This window comes from Schistocerca gregaria, chromosome 4, assembly GCF_023897955.1.
Source record: "Schistocerca gregaria isolate iqSchGreg1 chromosome 4, iqSchGreg1.2, whole genome shotgun sequence".
In the NCBI taxonomy this organism is placed as follows: Eukaryota; Metazoa; Arthropoda; class Insecta; order Orthoptera; family Acrididae; genus Schistocerca; species Schistocerca gregaria.
In genome coordinates, this window is record NC_064923.1 from 99276583 (window position 1) to 99301887 (window position 25305).

At 38.2% G+C, this 25305-nt stretch overlaps 1 protein-coding gene across 1 annotated transcript in view; it reads left to right on the forward strand.

Moving 5' to 3' along the window:
- LOC126267297 (nibrin-like) overlaps window positions 1–25305 on the forward strand; it is a 179017-nt gene that overhangs the window by 80576 nt on the left and 73136 nt on the right. Inside the window, exon 5 of the mRNA XM_049972374.1 lies at window positions 12316–12571. Within this exon, the coding sequence (XP_049828331.1) occupies window positions 12316–12571 (256 nt within the window). The remainder of the gene's footprint in view (window positions 1–12315; window positions 12572–25305) is intronic.

Consider the following 25305-nt stretch of genomic DNA (forward strand, 5'->3'; position numbering starts at 1 on the left):
CCCAGAACAACGGAACCACCTGAAAATGAAAGAGGAAGGTTCAAGCATTGGCGCACCAACAACATGTGTAATGAACTTTAAAAAAAAAAAAAAAATTGAGGCATTACTTTCAGAATGACCCTTGTAGCAGTGGGAGCAACACATATGGGGTTGTAGTTTATTTTTAGATTGGTCACTTAAAGTTGGTTCTGGGAACTCGTAAATAAGCTTTTGTGGGGGAGTTTGTGTGTATCTTCAAGTGTCTGCTAGTTCAGCTTTTTCCGTATTTTCTTGAAGCTCTCTCATGGATGAAAGAAAAATCTTTGAGCATTCATGCTGATGGCTGTGTGTACATTCAGTATCCCCTGTTATGCAGTATGGGTCGCTCACCCTTGAACAATGATCTTAGATGTATTGCATAAGTATTTGGTAAGCCATTTCCTTTGTATACTGATTGCATTTTCCTAGTATCCTATCAGTGAACGAATCTACCACCTGCTTTATCTGCAACTGAACGTATTTTAACATTCCAATTCATATCACTGTGAACTGCTACAGTCAGGTATTTGTATTCCAACTATGACTCATTGATATTGTAATTATATGACACCATATTTTTCGATTTTGTGAAGTGTACAATTTTAGATTTCTGAGCATTTAAAGCAAACCACCCATTTTTGTGCCACTTTGAAAGTGTATCATGATTAATTGGCTATTTGTGCAGCCATTTTCAAATAGTACTTTGTTATAGATAGCTACATCACTTGTGAAAGGTCTGAGGATACTATTAATATTTTCTGCAAGACCATTAGTGTCCAACATTAACAGCAAGGGTGCCAGCACACTTTCCTGGGGTGCACCTGAAGTTACTTCTACACTTGTCATTGACTCACCATCAAAGATAAGATACTGCATCCTTCCTACCACAAAGTCCTCAGTCCAGTCACAAATTTCACTTGATCCCGCATATGATTGTATTGTCAATAATAGGGATAGATGTGACATTGAGTCAAATGCTATTCAAAGGTCAAGAAATACCAGATCTGCCTTGATCCATGGCTTTCAGGATGTCTTGTAATAAAGATGTTTTTGGAATCACATTGGTTAGGATGAAGGAGATCATTCTGTTTGAGATATTACATATGAGTTCAGAAAATGTTCTAAGAATCTATTGCAGATGAATTTAAGAATATTGGAGGGGAGTTTTATGGATCACTTCTGCTATCCTTTTTGTGACCTGTGGTTGCTTCCAACTACTCGTCACAGTTTCTTGTTCTAGAGATCTACAGTATATTACAGTACGTTTGGAAGAGGTACCAACTCAGCCACAAATTCTGAGCAGAATGTGAAAGTTATTTCATTGAGTCTTGGAGCTTGTGTAATGTGTCTTATCTCCACTGGCTGTGACGTAACTCTCTCCCTTTAAAGGTGTGCTATTGTGTTTGTTATAGTTTTCTCTTAAGTATTTTGTATTATCGATTAGGTGTTCACATGAGCATTTTTATGTCTCCAATTGTCTCATTTTCACTTGTCTCAAGATAAACAAAGAAGGGTGATCTTAATTAGTTCTCTCCTGATAGCTGTGGAACCAGGCAGATCCAAAGAAATTCATGCTGATGCTTCTTTATGGGATTTGTTAAAATAAAATGATGATTCTCAACATACATTGGTGTGGACTACATTATTCACTAAACTAGTTGGTCATTTTATATCTATGGTCTGAATCAGACAAAGAAGTAGTCAAAAGATTGTCAGTTTTAACAATATGTGCTGTTTTTCAGAAATACAGACACTAACATTTATTTTCCTCATCTTTGTTCAAAGTTTCTTATATAACTTTTTCTACTACTGCTACTGCTGCTATTGAGACTGACAGAAGAAATCTTCCTTTGCTTCTCTGCGTGTTTCAGAACATAGATGCAAGCATCTTTTGGGATAGCAGTCTATCACTCATCTATTTAACACATAAGGAGGTCGTGTTGTGAAAAAAAAAGTCTTCATGGCTGGTCTGGTAGTATTCAGACTGGAGGACAAAGAGTCAGTAATTTAAGAGTCACTGTTGACACTACGCTGTGCACAGAATCACAAGTGGAAGTCAAGGAATTACTGGGTGAAGTTGAGAGAGAACATGGGAAACTTGGAATGTCAGTGAATAAGAAAAAGACCAAGATCATGATTACTGACAGAGGTGAGTTATTACCGGCTACTGATGTACAGTCAGAATATGAGGAGGTAGATCACTTTGTTTATCAGGGCTCAGTGGTTCAGAAGGAGAGTAGCTCTACATAGGAAATACAGCATAGAATTGCTCTGTGCAGGGATACTGCTTTAAAGCTGATAGTGATTTGGAAAGACCAAGCCCCAACCAGACCTGCTAAATTCGGAGTGCTGAAATCTCTGGCATTTCCAGTTTTCCTTTATGGGCCTGAAACTTGGACAGTAATTGAAGGGAACTGCAAAAGAACTAATGATTTTAAGATGTGGACATAGAGGACGTTACTGAGAATATTACTGATGCACAAACGAGCCAGTAGATCAGTCCTTCAAGAACTCAGGTTGGAGAAGAGGCTCTTCAGTATTTGTTTCCAGTGAATTTTACAGTTACTCGTTCATGTAGTTTGATCACATGGGGCTAACTTGGAAAAGATGATCATCCAAGCCAACACTGAAGGGAAAAGATAGCAGAGTCTATCAAGATAATGGATGGACCAGATAAAGGAGAAGATGAACCAAGCATTGGGGCATTTGGTCAATTTCTCCAAGATGGAGTATTGATGATGGTCAGTAACATAATGTCTGTGTCATCAAAACCAAAAGTTACTGACAATAGAAACATGGATTCTATGTAGGCAGCTGGCGCTTCTTTGTTCCTACTACACCTGGTATCATAAACACTCAAACAAAAACTCTCCACTCCTGACAACAGGCCAGTCTGAAGCGGCTGTGCTACAGATTAAATTGAGTGCTGTTTGTGGCTCTCTCAATGACAACACGAAAAGAAAACTGTCAGTGTCACACTTGAAGAGATGCCCAATTAGCGACAGAAAAAAAAAACAAAGCTAAATATTGTGTATTGAAATTAGTAAATGACATCTTTCTTTAAAAGAAAAAAAAAAGAAAAAACAGAAAACTTTGCAGATAGCCATCTGTGATCCAACCGCATTTAATGTAGTTAAAGTGACTATGTTAATTAAGTAAAAAAGAACATTTGGAAGTTGATATTTCAATAGTTTATTTCAATAGTTTATTTCAATAGTTTATTTCAATAGTTGTTGGAAGTCTGTTATAGAAGTTTTAAACTAACCAATTTTTTGACATATCCGTGATAGCAAGTTTGGCAAGTCAAATCCAACAGGATCCCTACTTGTGCTGTAATTGTTCCTCACTAAGTATATGGTAAGAAAGTTTATGAGTGAGTGGAATTTTTGAAGTTAGCAGTTGCAGTGGATAATATATCAGTACATTAAAGTCCCATGCATTTTGAGAAAAGATAACTGTTTAATTAATAACACAAAGTGTTGAAATGAAACTGTGACCATCATTACAGTTGTTTGAGCAGCCAGAAATAATTTCCAGAAAATCTTTGAATTACTTGATCAGATATTACCCCTTCCTGTATGCAACATAGCAACTGGCAACTATCACTCATCTAATTATTCTAGCCCTAGGTGTTATGAGCTGGAATAACTCGTAATTTGAGTCAGAGTCTCCAAGAATGTGGCATTGAGAGACTGTGCCCTTGTGTGGCGACATCAACTGGTGGGTATTGCTATCCTCAGTGGCACCGCTGTTGTTGTCTCCTGAAGATGCATGTGAAGTCCACTAGAGATCAGAAATCAAGTGAGTATGAGTTCAGTGTTGAGCGTTGCATACATTAGAAATCAAGATACCACATTTACTTCACTGCTAACAGGTTTGTTTCCTTTCTGTTAAAGTTCCACAAGTGTGACAAGTCTGAGGAATGGGCATGGTTTTGGAAAGCGTCACTCATGCGAAACTCAGCTTGCCCTTTTCTCACGTGATATACTGCAAATTATGGATGAAGGGCAACAGATAGATACCATATTTCTAGATTTCTGAAAGTCGTTTGACATGGTTCCCTATTGCAGACTGTTAACAAAGATACGAGCATATGCAATAAGTTCACAATGGCTGGAAGACTTTTTAAGTACTAAAACCCAGTATATTGTCCTTGATTCTGAGTGTTCATGAGAGACAAGGATATCATCAGAAGTGTCCCAGCGAAGTGTGATAGGACCACTGTTGTTCTCTGTATACATAAGTGATTTGGCGGACAGGGTGGGCAGCAATCTGCAGTTATTTGCTGATAATTCCGTGGTGTACAGTCAGGTGTCGAAGTTGAATGACTGTAGTAAGATACAAGACGACTTAGACAAAATTTCTAGTTGGTGTGATGAATGGCAGCTAGCTCTATACGTGGAAAAATGTAAATTAATGAGGATGAGTAGAAAGAACAAACCTGTAATGTTCAGAAACAGTATAACTAGTGTCTTGTTTGACACAGTCAAGTTATTTAAGTATCTGGGCATAACATTGGAAAGGCGATGTTGTTATCTGGGAAGACAATTGAGAAAATTTAGAGAGCCAGCATTTTAAGCTTATTGCCAAACGATTCTACTCTCACCAACATACATTGCACATAAGGATCACGAAGATAAGATACGAGAAATTAGGGCTTGTGCGGAGGCATATAGACAGTCATTTTTGCCTTATTCCATTTGCAAGTGGAACAGGAAAGGAAACCACTAATAGTGATACAGGGTACCCTTTGCCATTCACCATATGGCAAATGCGGTGTACCAGTGTCGATGTAGATGAGAACAGTGTGAATGTTGTTGCTTCCTACTCGTCAACTTGTTCTCTCTTACTGATGTTTGGGAGTGTGAGACTACCCGTGATTTAGTACGGAAGTTGAGTGCACAACCTTGCTTTTGTAAAGCACCACTGGTAGTGTGATAACGACCAACTCTCAGTGTCAGATGGCTTGTAAAAATGCTTTGTTTTGTGAGATTGTGGATTACATTGAAATTTGATACTAATCAAAGAGGTACGAAAATATAAAAATCTGAAAAGTGCGATGTACAAGTAAATTGTTTATGAAGTGTTAAAAACTAATAAAACGTAATAAACTCTGTGTTTTGCCATTAGACCAGTCTTACAAACATACGAAATTGCCATACTTTCGATATGAGCTGTGAAACAAAAAAGATTTAAAAGGCCCGTGACATCTTGTGTGTCAACATCCAAAACAAAAAAATGACGTCACACAGTGCAGTGTTAAGACATTGTACACATTTGGTAGATGTCAAGTTCCATGGGACCAAATTGGAAAGGGGGGGGGGGGGGGGATCTACAAGGTCATGGAACGTGTCAGTACATGAAATTATGACGTAAAAGTAATAATAGATAAAAATAAAATGCTTATGAAACCAAAAAGGTCAAGCCATAAGTTTAAGTAAACGCAATACAATACAACAAGAATCACCTTAATTTTTCAAGGAACTCCTCGACAGAAAAGAAGGAGTGATCCATGAGGAAACTCTTCAGCTTCGATTTGAAAGTGTGTGGATTACTGCTAAGATTTTAAATTCTTGTGGTAGCTTATTGAAAATTGATGCAGCAGTATAGTGCACACCTTTCTGCACAGGAGTTAAGGAAGTCCGATCGAAATGCAGATTGTCTTTCTGCCTAGTATTAATTGAATGAAAACTGCTAACTCTTGGGAATAATGTGATATTGTTACCAAGAAACAACAGTAAAGAATATATATGTTGAGAGACCAGTGTCAAAATACCCAGACTCGTGAACAGGGTTCAACAAGAGGTTCACGAACTTACACCACTTATTGCTCGAACCGCCCATTTCTGAACCAAAAATATCCTTTTAGAATGGAGAGAGTTACCCCAAAATATAACACTATATGACATAAGTGAATGAAAATAAGCAAAGTAGACCAATTTTCAGCCGGCCGCGGTGGCCGTGCGATTCTGGCACTGCAGTCTGGAACCGCGGGACTGCTACAGTCGCAGGTTCGAATCCTGCCTCGGGCATGGATGTTTGTGATGTCCTTAGGTTAGTTAGGTTTAAGTAGTTCTAAGTTCTAGGGGACTTAGGACCTATGATGCTGAGTCCCATAGTGCTCAGAGCCATTTGAACCATTTGAACTAATTTTCATGTCGAATGATCACATACTTCAGATACCGTTTGAATAGTAAAAATGGCAGCATTAAGTCTTTGAACAAGATCCTGAACTTGGACTTTCCACAACAGTTTACTATCTATCTGAACACCTAGAGGTTTGAACTATTCAGTTTCGCTAATCATATGCCCATTTATATCTACATTCTACAAACTGCTGTGAAGTGCATGGCAAAGGGTACTTGCCATTGTACCAGTTATTAGAGTTCCTTCCCATTCCTTTCACATGTGGAAAGTGGGAATAACGATTGCTTATATTCAGCCAACTGCCTTATCTATGAATGACCCAATTCGATCATTCTATTTCGTATCCCCACAAATTTTTACAGCTAGGTATTTTAATGAGTTGGCTGATTCCAATTGAGCATTCTCTGGTACAACATCTTAATTGCAATATATGGAAATCGAGATACAGAGCATCAAATGTTTTACATGTTTTCATTCATTACAGTCCCTCGTACATGGACAAAATTACAGTCAAATAGAGATGCTTCGTTATTGTTTCAGACTAAATGATGTGATTGTGTACTATGTGCAACTTTCTTACTGGTTTGAACTGATAATACAATACCACACTTAAATTGTTTTCCCATAGATCACTGTATAACATCAACAAGAAAATAACATTTTCCACGTTTCACTATTAAACAGTCGCTAAATCTAAAAGTAGGGTACTCAGACCATAAAGCAACAAAATATATTTTTATCCAACAAATATAATTAGTTTTCAGAACTAACAAACATAACACATAAGAACTTGGTCTTAACGTAATAATACACAAAGTGAAAGAAATGCATGTATTCAGCTGCAAACACAATACCATCCTCAACAATGATATGTGACAGTTTGTGTGTGGTTACTAGTGATCACGTGTCTGTTTTGCATCCTGAGCAGCCATTGTCTGTCACAGGTGTAGAACTTTTGACAATATTCTTCTTTGCATCCAGAATCTCAGGACAAGATGTCTTTGCTATCATCATGTCCATCTCCTGCAATTGCATAATACATCCTCGTTTCTTTATTTGGTAAGGACTGAATGTTCCTGCATTAGTAGATGAGACGAAAAACGTGTTTCCATTGTAATACAAAATTACTTTTTTTCCAAATAGTGTCTTTCCTTTGGGTTTTGTGACATAATATGGTGATAAAGCTGGTGCCAAGTCCTCAATAATGTCGATTCCTTTCACCACCTTAAAGAATGCTAGATTCTTTCTGCAGCTCGGAACTGAAATATACTGGTGCAGTTTCACAGTGTTTTCAATATTCCTTAGGATTTTTTCATATAGGCCTGTCCCTGTCCCTGAACTGGAAATACATGTTGTATGGTTACATTGTTTGATTCTGAAAATCAAGTACAACATCATTCCACGAACTTATTTTTATTTTGCCCTCCACACAGATCCGGTAGAAGTATTATAATCTTAATTTTATTTGGCTTCTGGAGTTTCCTACTAGTTGTTGTTGTTGTTTTTGTTGTTGTTGTTGTTGTTGTGGTCTTCAGTCCTGAGACTGGTTTGATGCAGCTCTCCATGCTACTCTATCCTGTGCAAGCTTCTTCATCTCCCAGTACTTACTGCAGCCTACATCCTTCTAAATGTGCGAAGTGTATTCATCTCTTGGTCTACCTCTATGATTTTTATCCTCCACGATGCCCTCCAGTATTAAATTGGTGATCCCTTGATGCCTCAGAACATGTCCTACCAAACCGATCCCTTCTTCTAGTCAAGTTGTGCCACAAACTCCTCCTCTCCCCAATTCTATTCAATACCTTCTCACTCGTTATATGATCTACCCATCTAATCTTCAGCATTCTTCTGTAACACCACATTATAAATCTTCTATTCTCTTCTTGTACAAACTATTTATCGTCCATGTTTTGCTTCCGTACATGGCTACACTCCATACAAATACTTTTGGAAACGACTTCCTGGCACTTAAATCAATACTCGATGTTAACAAATTTCTCTTCTTCAGAAACGCTTTCCTTGCCATTGCCAGTCTACATTTTATATCCTCTCTACTTCAACCATCATCAATTATTTTGCTCCCCAAATAGCAAAACTCATTTACTACTTTAAGTGTCTCATTTCCTAATCTAATTCCCTCAGCATCACCCGACTTAATTCGACTGCATTCCATTATCCTCGTTTTGCTTTTGTTGATGTTCATCTTATATCCTCCTTTCAAGACACTGTCCATTCTGTTCAACTGCTGTTGCAAGTTCTTTGCTGTCTCTGATAGAATTACCATGTCATCTGCAAACCTCAAAGTTTTTATTGCTTCTCCATGGATTTTAATGCCTGCTCTGAACTTTTCTTTTGTTTCCTTTATTGCTAGCTCAATATACAGATTGAATAGCATTGGGGAGAGGCTACAACCCTGTCTCACTCCCTTCCCAACCACTCCTTCCCTTTCATGTCCCTCGACTCTTGTAACTGCCATCTGGTTTCTGTGCAAATTGTAAATAGCCTTTCGCTCCTTGTATTTTACCCCTGCCACCTTCAGAATTTGAAAGAGAGTATTCCAGTCTACATTGTCAAAAGTTTTCTCTAAGTCTAGAAATTCTAGAAATGTAGGTTTGCCTTTCCTTAATCTTTCTTCTAAGATAAGTCGTAGGGTCAGTATTGCCTCATGTGTTCCAACATTTCCCCGGAATCCAAATTGATCTTCCCAAAGGTCGGCTTCTATCAGTTTTTCCATTTGTCTGTAAAGAATTCGCGTTAGTATTTTGCAGCTGTGACTTATTAAACTAATAGTTCAGTAATTTTCACATCTGTCAACACCTGCTTTCTTTGGGATTGGAATTATTATATTCTTCTTGAAGTCTGAGGGTATTTCGCCTGTCTCATACATGTTGCTGACCAGATGGTAGAGTTTTGTCAGGACTGGCTCTCCCAAGGCTGTCAGTAGTTTTAATGGAATGTTGTCTACTCCAGGGGCCTTGTTTCGACTTAGGTCTTTCAGTGCTCTGTCAAACTCTTCACCAAGTATCATATCTCCCATTTCATCTTCATCTACATCCTCTTCCATTTCCAGAATATTGTCCTCAAGAACATCACCCCTGTATAGACCCTCTATATACGCCTTCCACCTTTGTGCTTTCCCTTCTTTGCTTAGAACTTCTGAGCTCTTGATATTTATGCAAGTGGTTCTCTTTTCTCCAAAGGTATCTTTAATTTCCTGTAAGCAGTATCTATCTTACCCCTCATGAGATAAGCCTCTACATCCTTACATATGTCCTCTAGCCAACCCTGCTTAGCCATTTTGCGCTTCCTGTCGATCTCATTTTTGAGACGTTTGTATTCCTTTTTGCCTGCTTCATTTACTGTATTTTTGTATTTTCTCCTTTCATCAATTAAATTCAGTATCTCTTCTGTTACCCACTGTTTCCTACTTATGAAGTCATATAACATGAAACAAACAGAATTTGAATCTTTTTTTGCTGAAACTTTGAGTAATCAATAAAATGTACATTATGACAGTGAACATGAAATACATAGAGCCACAGTAGCCTCTCTTAGATCTGTGCAGTAATGCTCAGTGTAAGCAGAGGCAGGTTCTGTGCATAACCTGACTCAAGTACTGAGGTATCTGTGTTGCCAAGTTTGACCAATGTGAAAGTCTTGTCCTTGAGTTTATTTTACTCTGCAGCCTTTAGTTTACGTTATTCATAAACATCTTTACAAAGACCATTTGCATGGACACTCAATATAACGTGACACTCCTTGCAGATATCACAGTTATCAGTTCGTTCTTTTCAAAATGAGTAAGGATTATTCTCGCTAAAGAACTTATATAAGTTTTATACTTCATCTGGAGTACTGTATTCATTTCATGGAGAAGATGATCTCTGAATGATGTGAATAATTTTGCAACACTAAGGTCAAGGTTGTCAAAATATTTCCTTCTGGACTTGCCTTGACAATAATGCAGTGATTTGGGAGAAAACTGGTCCTGGTGAGAACAGACCATGTCCCAAATTTCTGTTGCAGTTTTATAACATCTGTTGCTGTGTTTCCCTCTTTTGGCTTCTACTGTAAGAGCAGTTGCACCCAACACCTTTAACACTGTTTTCAAAAGTCTGTCGGTAACTTTCAAGGTACTTCAAAATAGGAATTTACAGACTACTGTCCTATTATCGTTGCATTTTAGCTGGTCTGTGTAGATGGAACTATGATTCTGACCAGACCTAGGTCCATTAGATATTCGTGGTGGTGTTTTCTTTTCAGTTAAACTTAACATCAATGTATCTTTTGTATTCTTGCCACTATAGCCAAAATCATTCATGGATCTATACTTGATCTTTTGGGCATATTTTTAGATAGCATTCCTTCGTGAAACATTTCTTACTGACTGCAAATTTCTTAGAACAAACTTTCTTAACAGTTTTTGGTGAAACATAACACTGTCCTGAATTTCTCTTCTTCTTCTTCGCAACTTCTGTCTTCCACTTCCCTTTCTGAATTTTACATTTCCTTCCAATTAGTTGGTTCTCATAATAACCCTCCATACTGGATATAATATCACAATCATTTCCCATAATTTGTTTACTTCCTAAGTGATCTTGGCAAATGTAAATTCCATGGTAATGATGTCCCGTCACTGAAAAATACATCTCAGAATAGCGGACATGCAGCATTAGGAGAAGCAATGTGGGTGTTGTCTGCTGGCTACTGCAGCCAGTGGAATGGTGACTTGGAACAGCACAGCCATCAAATGTTTCTAGAGGGCATTGTGTCTGTCGGAGAGTAATGATAATTTGTGTGCCCATAGACGGGCTTGTACAGCTGCAGTTACTACAGTAAATGGAAGAACAACTTAATGGACACTAATATAACAACAAAAACAACAACAGTATAATGTAAGTGGATAGAAAGGTAGATAGATTTCCTTCTCATCCTGTCCAGAAAGTCTCCCGTGACTTGGGTTTTGGTGACTTTTCTGAACTGTACCCCTTTCCCCAAACTTTTCCAGTCCTTTTCCTTCACCCGTCTTCCTTCCCCTTCAACTCTTCTACCAGAAGAAGGAGCCACTGGCTCCAAAAGCTTGAAAAAGTTAAACCATTTAGAGAGAGAGAGAGAGAGAGAGAGAGAGAGAGAGAGAGAGAGAGAGAGAGAGAGAGAGAGAGTGTGTGTGTGTGTGTGTGTGTGTGTGTGTGTGTGTGTGTGTGTCCCTACCGCTTAATGGACATTAAGTTGTTTTTCCGGGGAACACCTCAATTGTGCCGTGACATTGTATTAAACCTAAATCTTTATTCTTCCAAAGTAGAGGACATGTCCCCAGCAAACCTGTTTACTACACTTTGGTAGAGATTCTTGCCAGAGTAGAAGGAGTCTGTGTTTTACAGAACGGTGTCCTATTTGGAGGCATGCTCATCTCATCTCAACTCATCTCTTAGGCTGAAAGTGGCTGCATTAAGCCTAGATAATGGATGCCACTGTGCTCAGATAGTTGTCCTTCACATAAATCACTCAGACTCTCTCTGAGCTTCAGTAGTAAAAGCACTGCAGATAGAAGAACAGTTAAGTGTGTCAGAGGGAGGATTTTGGTGGTGTCCTTGGATGGGTTTTCCATTCATTGGTTCGTAGCCCAAATTTGTATGTGGCTGGAACCCAGTAGATTATCACTCTCTTTGCAACTTTTGTAAGTAGAGATGCAAGTCTTGGATGTTCTGGAGTTGTTTCTCTGCTGGGTACATGTACTATTGTTGTGAAGTATGCTCAAGGAGTTTTCGCAGAATAGGAAATTTTAGCTCATATACAAGCCCACTGCTCCAATTTACTTAGCATACTGCATTTAACTACACTATAGATTCTGAATCCATGTTGTAAGTCGATGTTGAGAAAACAGTCATGGCAAATCATAAGGGGCAGCAGTTTAGACAGGCAAATACTGACGATTCTGGTATAAGATGTTGTAAAATAATATTTTAAAAATGTAATCTGAAGTAAGACCTTTTGTTCTTGTATTTCATTACCTATTTCTTCTGTTTATTTTTTGCAGAAGACATAGATTTATTTCATTGTCAACTTTATACAAAACTTTAACAACAGCTATTCTAACCTGGACTTTCCATTGTTTTATATGATTTTTTTTTCCCTCCTCTATTCTTCCAGGCAGTCTGTGCTCTTGCTGATGGGAAACCAATAGTTACACCAGAAATGTGGAACAAATATTTGGCATCAGCTGAAGCAAACCTACACATTCCTGATTATGAAGAGTTCATTCCTCCACTTGGAGAAACAACAATAAAGAAAAACGAAGTTTCATTTAAAGTTAATGAGAAGAGGAAAACTCTTTTCAGGGGAAAGAAGTTTTTGTTTTTTACCAGAGCACATTGTAACCAACACCAATGTCTTGTGTTGGCTGCAGGTATGGAAATATTATGTATTGTATGAAGTGTATCTTATAACAATTAAAAATCTGAAATATGTAAGCCATGTAATGAACATAGATACTTATGGTTTTTGATCACCATATTATTACAGTAACAGGTTGAATAACACAGGTGTTGTCGTCTGATTATTGGGACATTCAGTTGGGATGTTAATCAATAGTTAACAGTGCTGTGCAGCTATGTGGCAAAACAAGGGGTAAAGTGAAAGACAAAAAAAACCAATTGGTGGAACGATAGAGTAAAAGACAGAATTAAAAAACATAACATGGCAAAGAAAAACATGGAGTTTGAAAAAGGAAATCAAAACCAGGGGCTGGTGCCAAAAGATGAACACAAGGTGATAACACTGGAGAAGGAATACTGACAAAAGAAACTCCAAGCAAAGAGAATTGTGGAAGAAGAAAAGGAGAAGAGCTGGGAAATATTCACCCAGAATCTAGAGCAGGATAGCAAAGGAAATGAAAAACTGCTATATGGGTTATTGAAAAGTAAAATATCTGGTAGAGAAGACATAAAAGCGATTGAAACAGAGGGTGGGCTTATTGTCAGGGACGTGGAAGATATCAGAGAAGAGATGAAGTATTATTTTGAAGTCTTACAGAATGGGGAAGGTGCACAATAAAGTGACACTGGAGTCATTGAATTAGAGGAGGAACAGGATCCAATCTCTCTCTGAGAATCCCCTGAAACAGACAAAAAGTGGGAAGTCAGCTGGAGTAGATGAGCTGACAGCGAATATGATTAAAGCCACAGGAATCCATGGAATACATGGTTACACCGGGTGCTGAGCGTAATAAGGAAAGAAAACAAAGTGTCGGATGAATGGAAAAAAGGAATTATAATACAGTTGTTCAAGAACGGTAGTAGAATGAAATGCACCAACTACCGAGGAATCACACTGTTATCACACTGCATTAAGATAATGGATAAAGTCATAAAAAAAAGGTTTGCAGAAAATTCTTGGACACCAATTGCAGTAACAACAGCATGGGTTCAGAAGTAATAGGGGAACAATAGAGCTCATTTTCTCCCTTCATCGGTTAATGGAGAAGTATTGGGAAAAAGGAAAGGACTTGATAATAGTATTCGTGGATTTGGAGAAAGCATATGACAGTGTACTAAGGGATAAAATATGGGAATAAATGAGAAAACATAATGATCCTGATTCATTATTTAAAAAGTGCAGATGCTGTACGATGGTTGTGAGAGTAGTGTACAAGTAGGAGGTGGAAGATCAAAATCGTTTAAGACAAAGAAAGGTGTTCAGCAAGGCAATTCGCTCTCCCCTTTATGCTTCATTACACTTATGGACACAATCGTGAAAGAAATCAAGGAAGAAGAGAATGGAGATCTCAGTGTTTTTGTTTTTGCTGATGACATCGCCATTTGGGGAGAGATGGAAATGGAGGTTCAGAGGAAACTAGATTACTTTAACACAAAATTTAAAAAATTCATTTAACTGTGAGTAGCAACAAGAAAGTGGCTATGAAGGTGAGCAGGACACCCACACCTTGTAACATCATACTGTAAGAGGAGAAGGTTGAATGTGTGAAAAGCTTCAATTATCTGGGTAGCATCATATCACACAATCGAAGTTCCAAAATAGAAGCCTTAAACAGAATAACAAAAGGATCTAGCTTCTTCCATCAAGTATGAAATCTAATCTGGGACAAGGAAGTCCCTCTAAGAACCAAACAGACCATGTATAAAACTTATCTCCTGCCAATCATGATGTATAGTCTAGAGGCCTGTGTCATAAATAAGAGAGTTGAGAGTCAAATACAAGCATGTGAAGTTCCTTAGGTCAGCTCTACAAAGACTAGGAGAGACAGAGTCAGGAATAATTATGTAAGGAGAGACCTGCAGATGACATTGCTACAGAGGAGAAGGTGAGTGCTTTGAGTTGAAGTGGTTTGGTCATGTGAAGCAAATGCACCCAGTATGAACTCCATGCCAGTATTTGGAGATGGAGGTACCAGGAAGCAGACCAATTGGGTGGCCTAGAAAGAGATGGACAGACCAGGTTAAGGAAGATCTCAAGAGGAGAGGAGTAACATGGGATGTAGTGGAGAGGGAAAAGCTATACCAGGACAGAAACCAATGGAAGCATATTTTTCATCAAGTTCCCACCCAGCTTGCTGGAAGGAAATCCTGATGTAAGGCATATCTTTTCTGCATAATATTTGTCTCCTGCCTCAGAAAGTTCTGGCAGAGACTGTGGATGTGATTTTTTGGATTCTCCAACCTTTATTGTTTCACTAAAGCAAATACTGGTACTGATACAAACAGCCACTGTTAATTTGTAGTCACATTATATTATTTGTTTTTTGCTACTGTCTGAAAAGTCTCAAGAGACCACAAAATTAAAATAAAGTTGGTAGTTCATCTCAAGTTAGTGGGTGAATTTAAGCAGTTTGTTTTGTTTCACCCTTCGTATGTTTTGGAGTAGTTGTAATTAGACTTGAACATAGTTGTGTAGACGACAGATGACCTCAGATGTTCTGTCCCATAGTGCTCAGAGCCATAGTTGTGTAGAATTGTGTTTGGTGGTCACCTGGTCCCGATGCATGATTGGCAACTGCTGATTCATCTATGCTGGCTAGATAATAATTTGTCTTGAATTCCTTGTGTCAGGTGTTCATGCTTCTTTTAGTGATACTAAAGTACACTTGAGTGCCATGGATGGCAGAGGCTGTAGATATGAAGTATTCACTCAAATCCACAGGAAAGGTGTATGGAATTAACTGCAGTACAGTGTGTGTGTGTGTGTGTGTGTGTGTGTGTGTGTGTGTGTGTGTGTGTGTGTGTGTTGTGTTTGTGTTTGTTTTGGTGCACGCGCACACACATGTGTGTGCCTTTCAGATGGCTCCATCTAATTTTTATTCTAAGATTAGGGAGGTATGCAGACCTTGATGTCTGCTGATTTAGCTGTACCAAAAATGAGTTGAAACTTTTGCAATCAATTTCCACACTGGTAAATGCTATTTCAGGTCGTGCTGAGGGCACAGGAAGACTGTATTTGTATCAAACTCAATGAAAACAAAAATAATCAATTATTGATAATATAATCTAAATGGAGAGACAAAACAAATCTACTCCTTTCAGCCCCATTGGCTCCTTCTTCTGGCAGAAGAGTTGGAGGAGAAGGAAGAGAGATGAAGGAAAAGTACTGGAGAGGTTTAGGGAAAGGGGTACAATTCAGAAAAGTCATCCAGGAGCCCAGGCCACGGGAGATTTAAAATTTAATAGCCATCATTAAGTGTTGTAGAGAAAATAGGATCCAGCTATTCATTAGAAAATGCAAGGTCGCATATGGAAGAGACAATACGTATGTGATTTGGTAAAATTCTAATTCAGCCCACCTCTCCTACTGAAATTAGGAAAATAATAAATTCACTCAAAAGTAAAAGCTCGCATGGCATTTCCAGCAGAGTCCTGAGAGTTTGTTCCCAACTGTTAAGTAGGATTGTCAGCCACATATGTAATAGCTTACTGAAACAGGGCATTTTTCCAGGTAGACTCAAATATGCTATTATTAAACCATTGCAGAAAAGAGGGGATAGGTCTGATGCTAACAACTACTGCCCAATCTCACTTCTGACAGCTTTATCCAAAATTAAAAGTAATGTATTCAAGAGTAACTTCACATATTTGTAGAAATGAACTACTGAGAAAATGTCAATTTGGTTTTCAGAAAGGCTATTCAGAAGAAAATGCTATATATGCTTTCACTGATCAGATATTAATTGCTCTGAATAACTGGACATCACTCATTGTGATATTTTGTGATCTCTCAAAGGCTTTTGACTGTGTGAATCATGAAATTCTTCTAGATAAGCTAAGTATTGTGGTATGTGTGGGACAGTGCACCAATTGTTTAATTCATATTTAACTGGAAGAATGCAGAAGGGCGAAATTAACAGTATAGACAGTCTGCAAAAATCAGCAGAGTCCTCTAACTGGGGAGGTGTCAAGCATGGTGTTTGGGGGAGGTGTCAAGAATGGTGCCCGCAACACTAGAAGAAAGAATGATCTTCACTATTCTGGATTAAATTTGACCTCAGCACAGAAAGGGGTGAGTTATACTGCCACACAAATCTTTTATCATTTGCCAAAAAGCATTAAAAGTTTGACAGATAGCCAACCAAATAGCATTTAAACATAAATTAAAAGAATTTCTGAATGACACCTGTTTCTACTCAATAGATGAATTTTTAGAAATGAAGTAGTAACTGAAAAAAAATTGTATCATTTAAAGACTACTTATGGTAAATTGACACTTTCCATCTCATTACAAAATGTGTTCCATGATCTATGGAACAAGTATTAATGTAATGTAATAACACCTTTGTCCAATCCCATGGGCAGGAGCAGTCACATGGATAAAAGCGCAAGGCCTAGGTAATGGAGAACAGCATTTATCTGCTTTGAGTGTCTCATTGTCACAACATAGGCTCCTTTCAGTGCATCGTATATGAGTCCATATCATACTTTACTCACCCCTAAGGCCCTTCACCCCACTCTCCTCCCTAAATTCTCCCAAGCCCCCCTCCCACTCACCTTATTCTCCAAACACAATTTCAAGTTCCTAAGCTTCTTATGCAGGGTGCTCTCTGATGTGATGTGACAAGTGACATGAAGTGTGGCATGGCAGATACATGGCAGTGGCGTGACATGACAGGTACTCAACGTCAATAGAAATGATATGGCATTCGTAAAAGTACATCATGTCATTTTTGGATGTGGAAGGTATTTTGGCTTTAGTCAACCTGATTGATGTTAATCAGTGAAAGCCTGAAAGATGTTGTTGAGTACATCGTTACTGGCATACTAATGTGAACAGTTGTGGTATTTTTAAGGTATTTAAAGAGCTATTTATGTCTCCCTCTTTCCTTATTTATTTATTTTTCCCAATGACACACTACCCATCAAAGAATTGTGGCTGAAACATCAAAGACAATATAAGAAGATATGCAGTCTGAATCACTGATTTAAATCTTGAAAAAACCAGTCACTGGAAACTGTAGAATCTGCTGAACTGTATTTACAACAGCAAGCGCATCAAAGTTAAAGCTTCTTCTAAATGTGGATAAACACCTTATAATTACAATTCATAGTCTCATTTGCTTTTTCAGGTGCAGATGGATTATTTTTATCAATTAATATTGCGGAGTGTGTGGCTGAAACACTGATGATATAGTATTAAAAGAGAGTTCTTCCGGTAAATCATTGTTTGGAGTTGTGCTTCCACTTCTGGACCCTACACTTTTGCCAGGACAAGCTTGCAGATTCCCTTGTTATTTTGCTGCAGTTGTACTTTTTGCTCTAACAAAATACATAATGAGAACATGCCCTCATAGACAACTAACTAATTAAAGACACACATTTAATTACAGATTACCTAAGGGAAGAAGGTCTATAGAATTTTTGGTTTGTATATTAGTGTCAGTGATTCAGGTGTTGGATGGTTCAATATATTATGACATGAATATGATAGTTCAAACGATCTGTTTGTTCCATGTACCTGCCATTCACCTAAAGAGATTGCCAACCCCTCAGACACTGAAGCATCACGGGGTTCCATATGTACAAGACATTGTCTCTCTGGACTGCATCGATGACAACAAGGACGACACACAGCAGGACAAGTGCCACCAGAGGTTCTCCTTGCCAGGGACTTACGTCCTCTGCCGTGTCACATGTATGGAATTGGATCAGCACAAATTCCACCACGTCCTGGCTATAAAAGTTGGCGCAAGCCAACGTGTCGGCAATTCACTCCATTGGAGATGTGGGCCAGTTCATATGCCAACTCTTAGCAGCAGCCCACCAGTCAGAGCCCCATCAGAAGCCACCACAGCAGGACCTACGACTTTCCAGCGATATCCTGAGCCATACCTGTTGACCAGCTATGCCAAATGCTTAACCTCCGTCATTAGGGTTTATCAGTGGCTTAGTATTCACATCCACTACATTTATTCACTGCATGTTCCAGGCATATGCCTGTTAGTGTCAGAAAAGTTGCGTTATATTTTATTGTTAAATCTCTCTACTTTGGTCATAATAAACCTGTGTTTTCATTTACCTGTGTCTTCTTATTTCTTATCACGCATCTCCCCATGGGCGATATAGCAATTTTTTTCATAACATTATGCGTATTCATGATGGTGTATGTTTTAAAACAGCTATGTAGCACAATGTAGACCACTCTATGAGAAATTATATCAAAAGCCAGAAAACCAACAGTGTTATGCAATTGAGAAATGAGCTGCGTAGTTTCTTTCTTAACTGAATTAGTGCATTGTCTTTTCAGAATGAAGTATGTATGTATGCTAGGGATTCAGCAAATCAGTAAAAATATTTGAGATTAAATTATAGAAAGCCACTTTATGTATTTCTATTTGGTTCTATACCTTCTTCCAATTCCACAAATAAATTAAAGGAATTTTGATTATCGCATATGTCTATGGTATTTTACATGCTATCATATCCCACACTTTTCCTTGATCATAAATGTGGGGGTATTTCTCCACAAGATCAACAAAGTCTGTCTTGACCTCAGGATTGTACGTCATTTTTCTGGGTACAGAGATAATTGCACAACCAAAGCAGAAACATACCCAACCTATCAGTAGCATACACATGGCACACTGCAAAAGTGGAGTTCGCTGCATTCATATGGCAGTGGCATAGCATGCTGTACCACTCAGTTATGTTGTTTCAGACTGATAGATTGTGTTCCATTAGATGTATGTGTTCTGTCTGAAGTTGCAAGTTAAATGCATGTTGTGCCACATCATGCACCAGATCACTTGCCGTGTAACTCTGGTGGACACCCTGCTTTAGTAACTATTTTATTGCCTACACATTTGTTTGCTGTTTTTGTACAGGATTCAGCAAATACCTTCTAAACTTGCTGTTTAACAACAGTCTTAAGTATGTTATTGTATCGGCAGCAGTTGTTACCCAGTCAGAGTCCCTTCTTACTGGATCCATTGTTCAAATGCCTTTTGTTCATCTTTCTTACTTTCCTAACACAACTGTGCCATATAATTTGAGTTTATTGTTGTCATTTTGATCTCTTTGTGAAGCTAGTATTTGGAAATTGTTTAGTACAAAGTTATATGGAAAAGTTAGTGAAGTGGAAGTTAGTGTGGTGTAAAATGTTCCATTATTTCCCTTCCCACTCGTCTTGCAATGAAGCAGTGGACTAGAGAAGGGGTCTCTGTTTTTCAGCAAGATTCAACAAGATCTTGTTAAGCAGTGGTCAATGCAGAACTATGAATAGTTATGTAGATTTTGTAAATATATGCCACAAGACTTTTCAACAATACTGAAATGTTAAGATAGTGTTCACATGAAGGAATTTGTTGTTTTATTTGTTCTAAGAATTGTTGGGATTTTGCTAAATTAATAGCTCTACCACATGGTGAACTCTTAACACTGGTAAAGTCTGTAATGGACATAATGTTTTGGATGCTCGATTTGATGGTAACTGAATGTAGGTTCAGCTAGATTAGGCTTGAACAAGTATGTGCCACACTTTCATTTTGTTAGGATTTCTTCCGGGTATGAAATAGGATGCATGTAGGTTTGTAAATTAAGAGGTTGTGGTTCCTTTGATGTCACTGCACAAGCAGAGAGCTCATTACACTCCCTGATAATTACTGATGGCATTGGATGTTACAGGTTCAACAACACTCTGGATTTGCATGTATAGTTCTTCAGAATGGATCTTCCTCTTTGCAGCAGAATGTGTGTTGTTTTTTAGCTTCCCAGTAGATTAAAACTGTGTGCTGGCCCAGGACTTGACCAATGAACCATGCCTTTTGTGGGCAGTGCTCTTATTGATTACCATACTCTTACTAATATAGTTATCCAGTCACACTTCACAGTCCATCCTCATAGCTTCCATTCTGACAGTAAAACCCTTCTACTTTTCAAAGTTCAGAGAATCTCTCCTGCAGGTCTTGTGGTGAAATAGTACTGCTGGAAGAAAGGATCTCATAAATAAATGCCCTAGCCAAGGCCTAGACAGAGTTTCTAGTAGTGGTTGATTATCTGCTTGTTGTGCAAACAAAATAGGGTGCACCCAGGGCAAATGTGGACGTACATTTCGCTTCAGTATACATAATCATCTACATTATTTGCATGACCCATCATAGACAAAAATATAGGTGCAAATATGATTAACAAATCACTTATTCCCTGGAAACTAATGTTGCAAGAAAGTGTATTTACTCTGTCTTGAAATGAAAATACAAACAAGAAAAATGCATCTAACCTCAAAATGTTTTCTGTTGTTGCTTACTTCATTAAAGACTGCTGTACGGATTACTTGTTTGTATGACACTTCTGCCTGAAAGTGGCCTTTTGTGGAAAGTCTGTTGGTAGCCATTGATGATATATCACGAGCGATGATAACCAAAGATTTTTTTTAAAGTAGTGAACTTTATAAAAGACATTGATACTTGTAAGTTGATTTGGAATTTAATTTCTTGATGCTCAGGATGTAATGCTGTATCCTTGTTTGCAAAGGACGATAGTTAACCAAAAACTGCACCATTGGTTTTCTGCATTCTGGCAAGCCACAGTGGTTTGTCCTTGTTTGTTAGTTGCTGTATAAGAGTCACAGTGATGCTGTCAATCTGTCCTGATCTCAAACCAAGCATACAAGACAGAGCATGTGCTTGATCTGCAACACCAAGCCACCAATACAGATTGACTCAACTAAAGACTCAGTTGGTGCAGATTTATAACACTGGAGAAAACTGTAACATAATTTTTCATACTGATAAAACATGTACTGAATTGATTCTTTGACAGTTGCCACCTCTGCCACCTCTTGGAAATATTGACTGCTTACTAGGGCTATCTCCCAAATTTTTGAGATTCAGATTATTTTGTTTAAAGATAGGTCATCTAGTTTAAGTACTTATTTTTCAGAAGCTAACTAAACCAAAAGGTTCTGATTGACAACTCAGCGTAGGAATTTTCAGAAATGGGACATGCAGTATAAATTTGTGCTTTCTGCTATATCCTTGCAAAACTGTGATCCATGAGCAGTTTGGATTCTACTGGCCACTTAAGGCAAAGGTGGAATTCTAACTTAGTGGTTACAAAGTTATTCTTTTGTGAGTATTGTAATGATAAAGTTCCACACATTTTCTTGAATGACACCTCTGCCAGGTCTAACAAGCAAGTTAATTTACATAAAATGAAAAAAATTCTGGAGCAATCTGTAAAAGGAATGTACACCCCCTCGAACATATAGTCAGGCTTCAAAATCGGTGTGGGCTTGTAATTAATAAATGATACTCAAGTTTAGAAAAAAGAAACCATTTCAGTTTATTTGCTCATGGAGGGGGTTACATGGTGAGATTTCCACGGGGATTACAGAAGGTAGCTCCAGTAGCCCTACGCCCATCTGAGAGAAGGGAAAGACCCAAAAGAAAGAAACTAGGCCATTTAGCAGTTGCTCAAGGCATTGGCTTGGAACAGAAGAGAGAGACATTTTTTGGACACGGTTCCAAGAGCTCTGAGTCTCACAAGTCTTTTGATCATGTGCTGTTATTTGTCTGGTAGGGTAGTTCTGCGGATGACAATTTGGCCAATTCCAGCATGAATCAGTCAATTGAGCTCACATCAGCTGACAGGCGATGGAGGAAAAGGCAGACTGTTTGTAAAATTTAGGTTCAGTGTCTAGACATACCTTGTACATCTCATCCCCTCTCCATGAAAGAATTCATCATATGTGAATTCAACAATATCTGTGGGCCTTCAATGTGGGGCTGGCAGTATTTTAATTTCATTCAACAGTTCAATATTTTAATTCTATTTAACAGTTCAAATCTTGTAATCTGAGTATAATTGTTAACATGACAGGATTGTGACAGTGGCGGCATGAAAAAGGTAGCTGAAGTTGGTTTCAGAGACAGTGTTAAGGAGTACAAGCAACTGAAACACTCATATGACAAGGATTAGCACATAACATAAAAATAACCAATGAATGTTTACAAATCTTTTTTTAATTAATAAAGTAAATGAATGATTGATTTCTAGTATTATTAGAAGAAATAACGGTGGTCCTTGTGTGGTTTGTAATAGAATAGGAGGTGTGCAACATTGAAAGGCTTGCTCATTAGGCTGTGGTTAGTTTCTTTAAGACTACGTAAGTACACAGCATCCAGAGTCCTTATGGTGACTGGGTAACCACAAAGATGGCACCAATTGATTGTCAACCTGGCAATAAGGGAGGTCAAAGTCATGGAACAAAATTCTGAAATGCAACAGTTTGTTTTATTTCTAATCTGCGAGAATTGAAGTATTGTAAGTGAAATTTATTTTGAGTTCATTAGCATCAACAATTGCATCCCCTAAGTAAAACTGTAACTATTTAATTGGCCAAATAAAAGTTGTGTAACTGAAAGTATATTAATGTGTGGCTGCCACTAAGTCATTTACTTGATTAAATCTTTGTGATCATCAACCAGAATGACATATGAAATTAAATAGATTTAATTAACAAAGTTATACACTGAGGTGACAAAAGTCATGGAATAGTGATATGCACATATACAGTTGGTGGTTCTGTTGCATACACAAAGTATAAAAGGGCAGTGTGTTGGTGGAGTTATCATTGGTACTCATGTGTTTCATATGAAAAGGTTTCCAACATGACTATGACCACATGATGGGAATTAACAGACTACGAATGCAGATAGGTAGTTGGAACTAGATGGATGAGACATTCCATTTTGGAAATCATTAGAGAATACAATATTCGGAGACCCACAGTGTCACTAGTGTGCCAAGAATACCAAATTTCAGGCATTACCTCTCACCACAAACAATGCAGTGACCGGCAGCTTTCATGTAATGAATGAGAGCAGTGGCATTTGCATAGATTTGTCAGTGCAAATAGACAAGCAACACTGTGTGAAATAACTACAGAAATCAATGTGGGACATACGACCAACATAACCATTAGGACAGTGCAGCAAAATATGGTGTTAATGGGCTTTGGCAGCAGACAGCCAACACAGGTGCCTAGGCTAACAGCACAATGTCACCTTCAGTGTCTCTCCTACACTTGTGATCATATCAGGAGGACCCTAGGTGACTGGAAAACCCTGGCCTGGTCAGATGAGTCCAGTTTTCAGTTGTTAAGAGTGATGGTAGGATTCGAGTATGGTGCAGACCCCACAAAGCCATGGACTCAGGTTGTCAACAAGGCACCATGCATGCTGATGGTAGCTCCATAATGGTGTGGGCTGTGTTTATATGCACTGTGTCCCCTGGTCCAACTGAACAGATTATTGACTCGAAATGGTTATGTTTGGGTACTTGGAGACAATTTACAGCCATTCATGGATGGAATTTTGATGGACAACCATACACCATTTCATCAGGTTCATTTGTTCACAATGGGCTGAAGAACATTCTGGACAATTCAAGCTAATGATTTGATCACCCAGATAGCCAAACATGGATCCTATCAATTCATGGGACATAATCGAGAGGTCAGTTCATGCACAAAATCCGACACCAGCAACACTTTTGCTATTATGGACTGCTATAGAGTCCAACAATTTGTTGAGTACATGACATATCAAGTTGGTGCACTACAGAGGGCAAAATGAGGTCTGACATGATATTAGGAGATATCCCATGATTTTTTCCATATCAATTTAAAATGTCAACTAAAAAACATGATGCTTCTCATTGCATTAATGAGTCTTATAAACAAATAATATCATTTAAAATAACACCTGACGCATAGTTCCTTCAACCCAAATTCGTGTATTTGCAAAAATGAGATAATTAACTTCAGTTAATGTGAATGGAAAGATGGTAACAATAAATCATGACAACAAAACATTAAAAGAACAAATAGTCACATTAATAAAAGACTTTCATTTAAAAAAAGGGCGCATTCATAAGACAAATTCTAACAGTTTCGGCAACAAGAGAAGCAGTGCAAAAGTGGTTTGTGAACTGCACACTTCTCTTACTACAGTTGACTGACTTGAAACGTTTAGCCGATCCTCTTCTCTGGGTATGTGGTTGCATCAATCTCCACAACTTCTTCTCCGAAGAAATAATACTGGTTAGAGGAACTAAAAATGCTCTCTCTCTCGATAGTAATAACTCAGTACCCTTATACTTTCACTTCAGTTCAGGTATATTTTCATCTCCACAAGTTTCACATATAAGCATGCAAACTCTTGCAAGTCAACTACACTGATACCCATTAGATACAATTAAATATAATTACATTGTGATGGGTTTAATAACCACCAGAAATTCAAAAAACAGGGCTTGGCTTCTAGCAAGTCTAACACCAAGATTAAGTAAGAGTCTCTAGACACATCATGTTTCAATTATCTATAACAATTACAGTTATTCGACTGCCAAGGAATAATACATAGTTACTCCTTGCACCCTCCATACAGGTTCTATGACGTGAACAGCAAACACTTGTCAGTGTCGCTCGTCTGATGCAACTCTTTGTCTTCCCACGATAAACGTCCATCCTGCACGCACTGACATGTGTTGCGCAGTAAATAGGCTCTCTCTTTTACACTTACATTAAAGATCACGTGTTCGAGGCGGCAGAAGGTTGAGTGGTTTCAGAATTTCCGTGGAAATTCTCGAATCGCTACATATCCTCCTCCTTAGATTGAACACGTGATATTTTATATGTAAT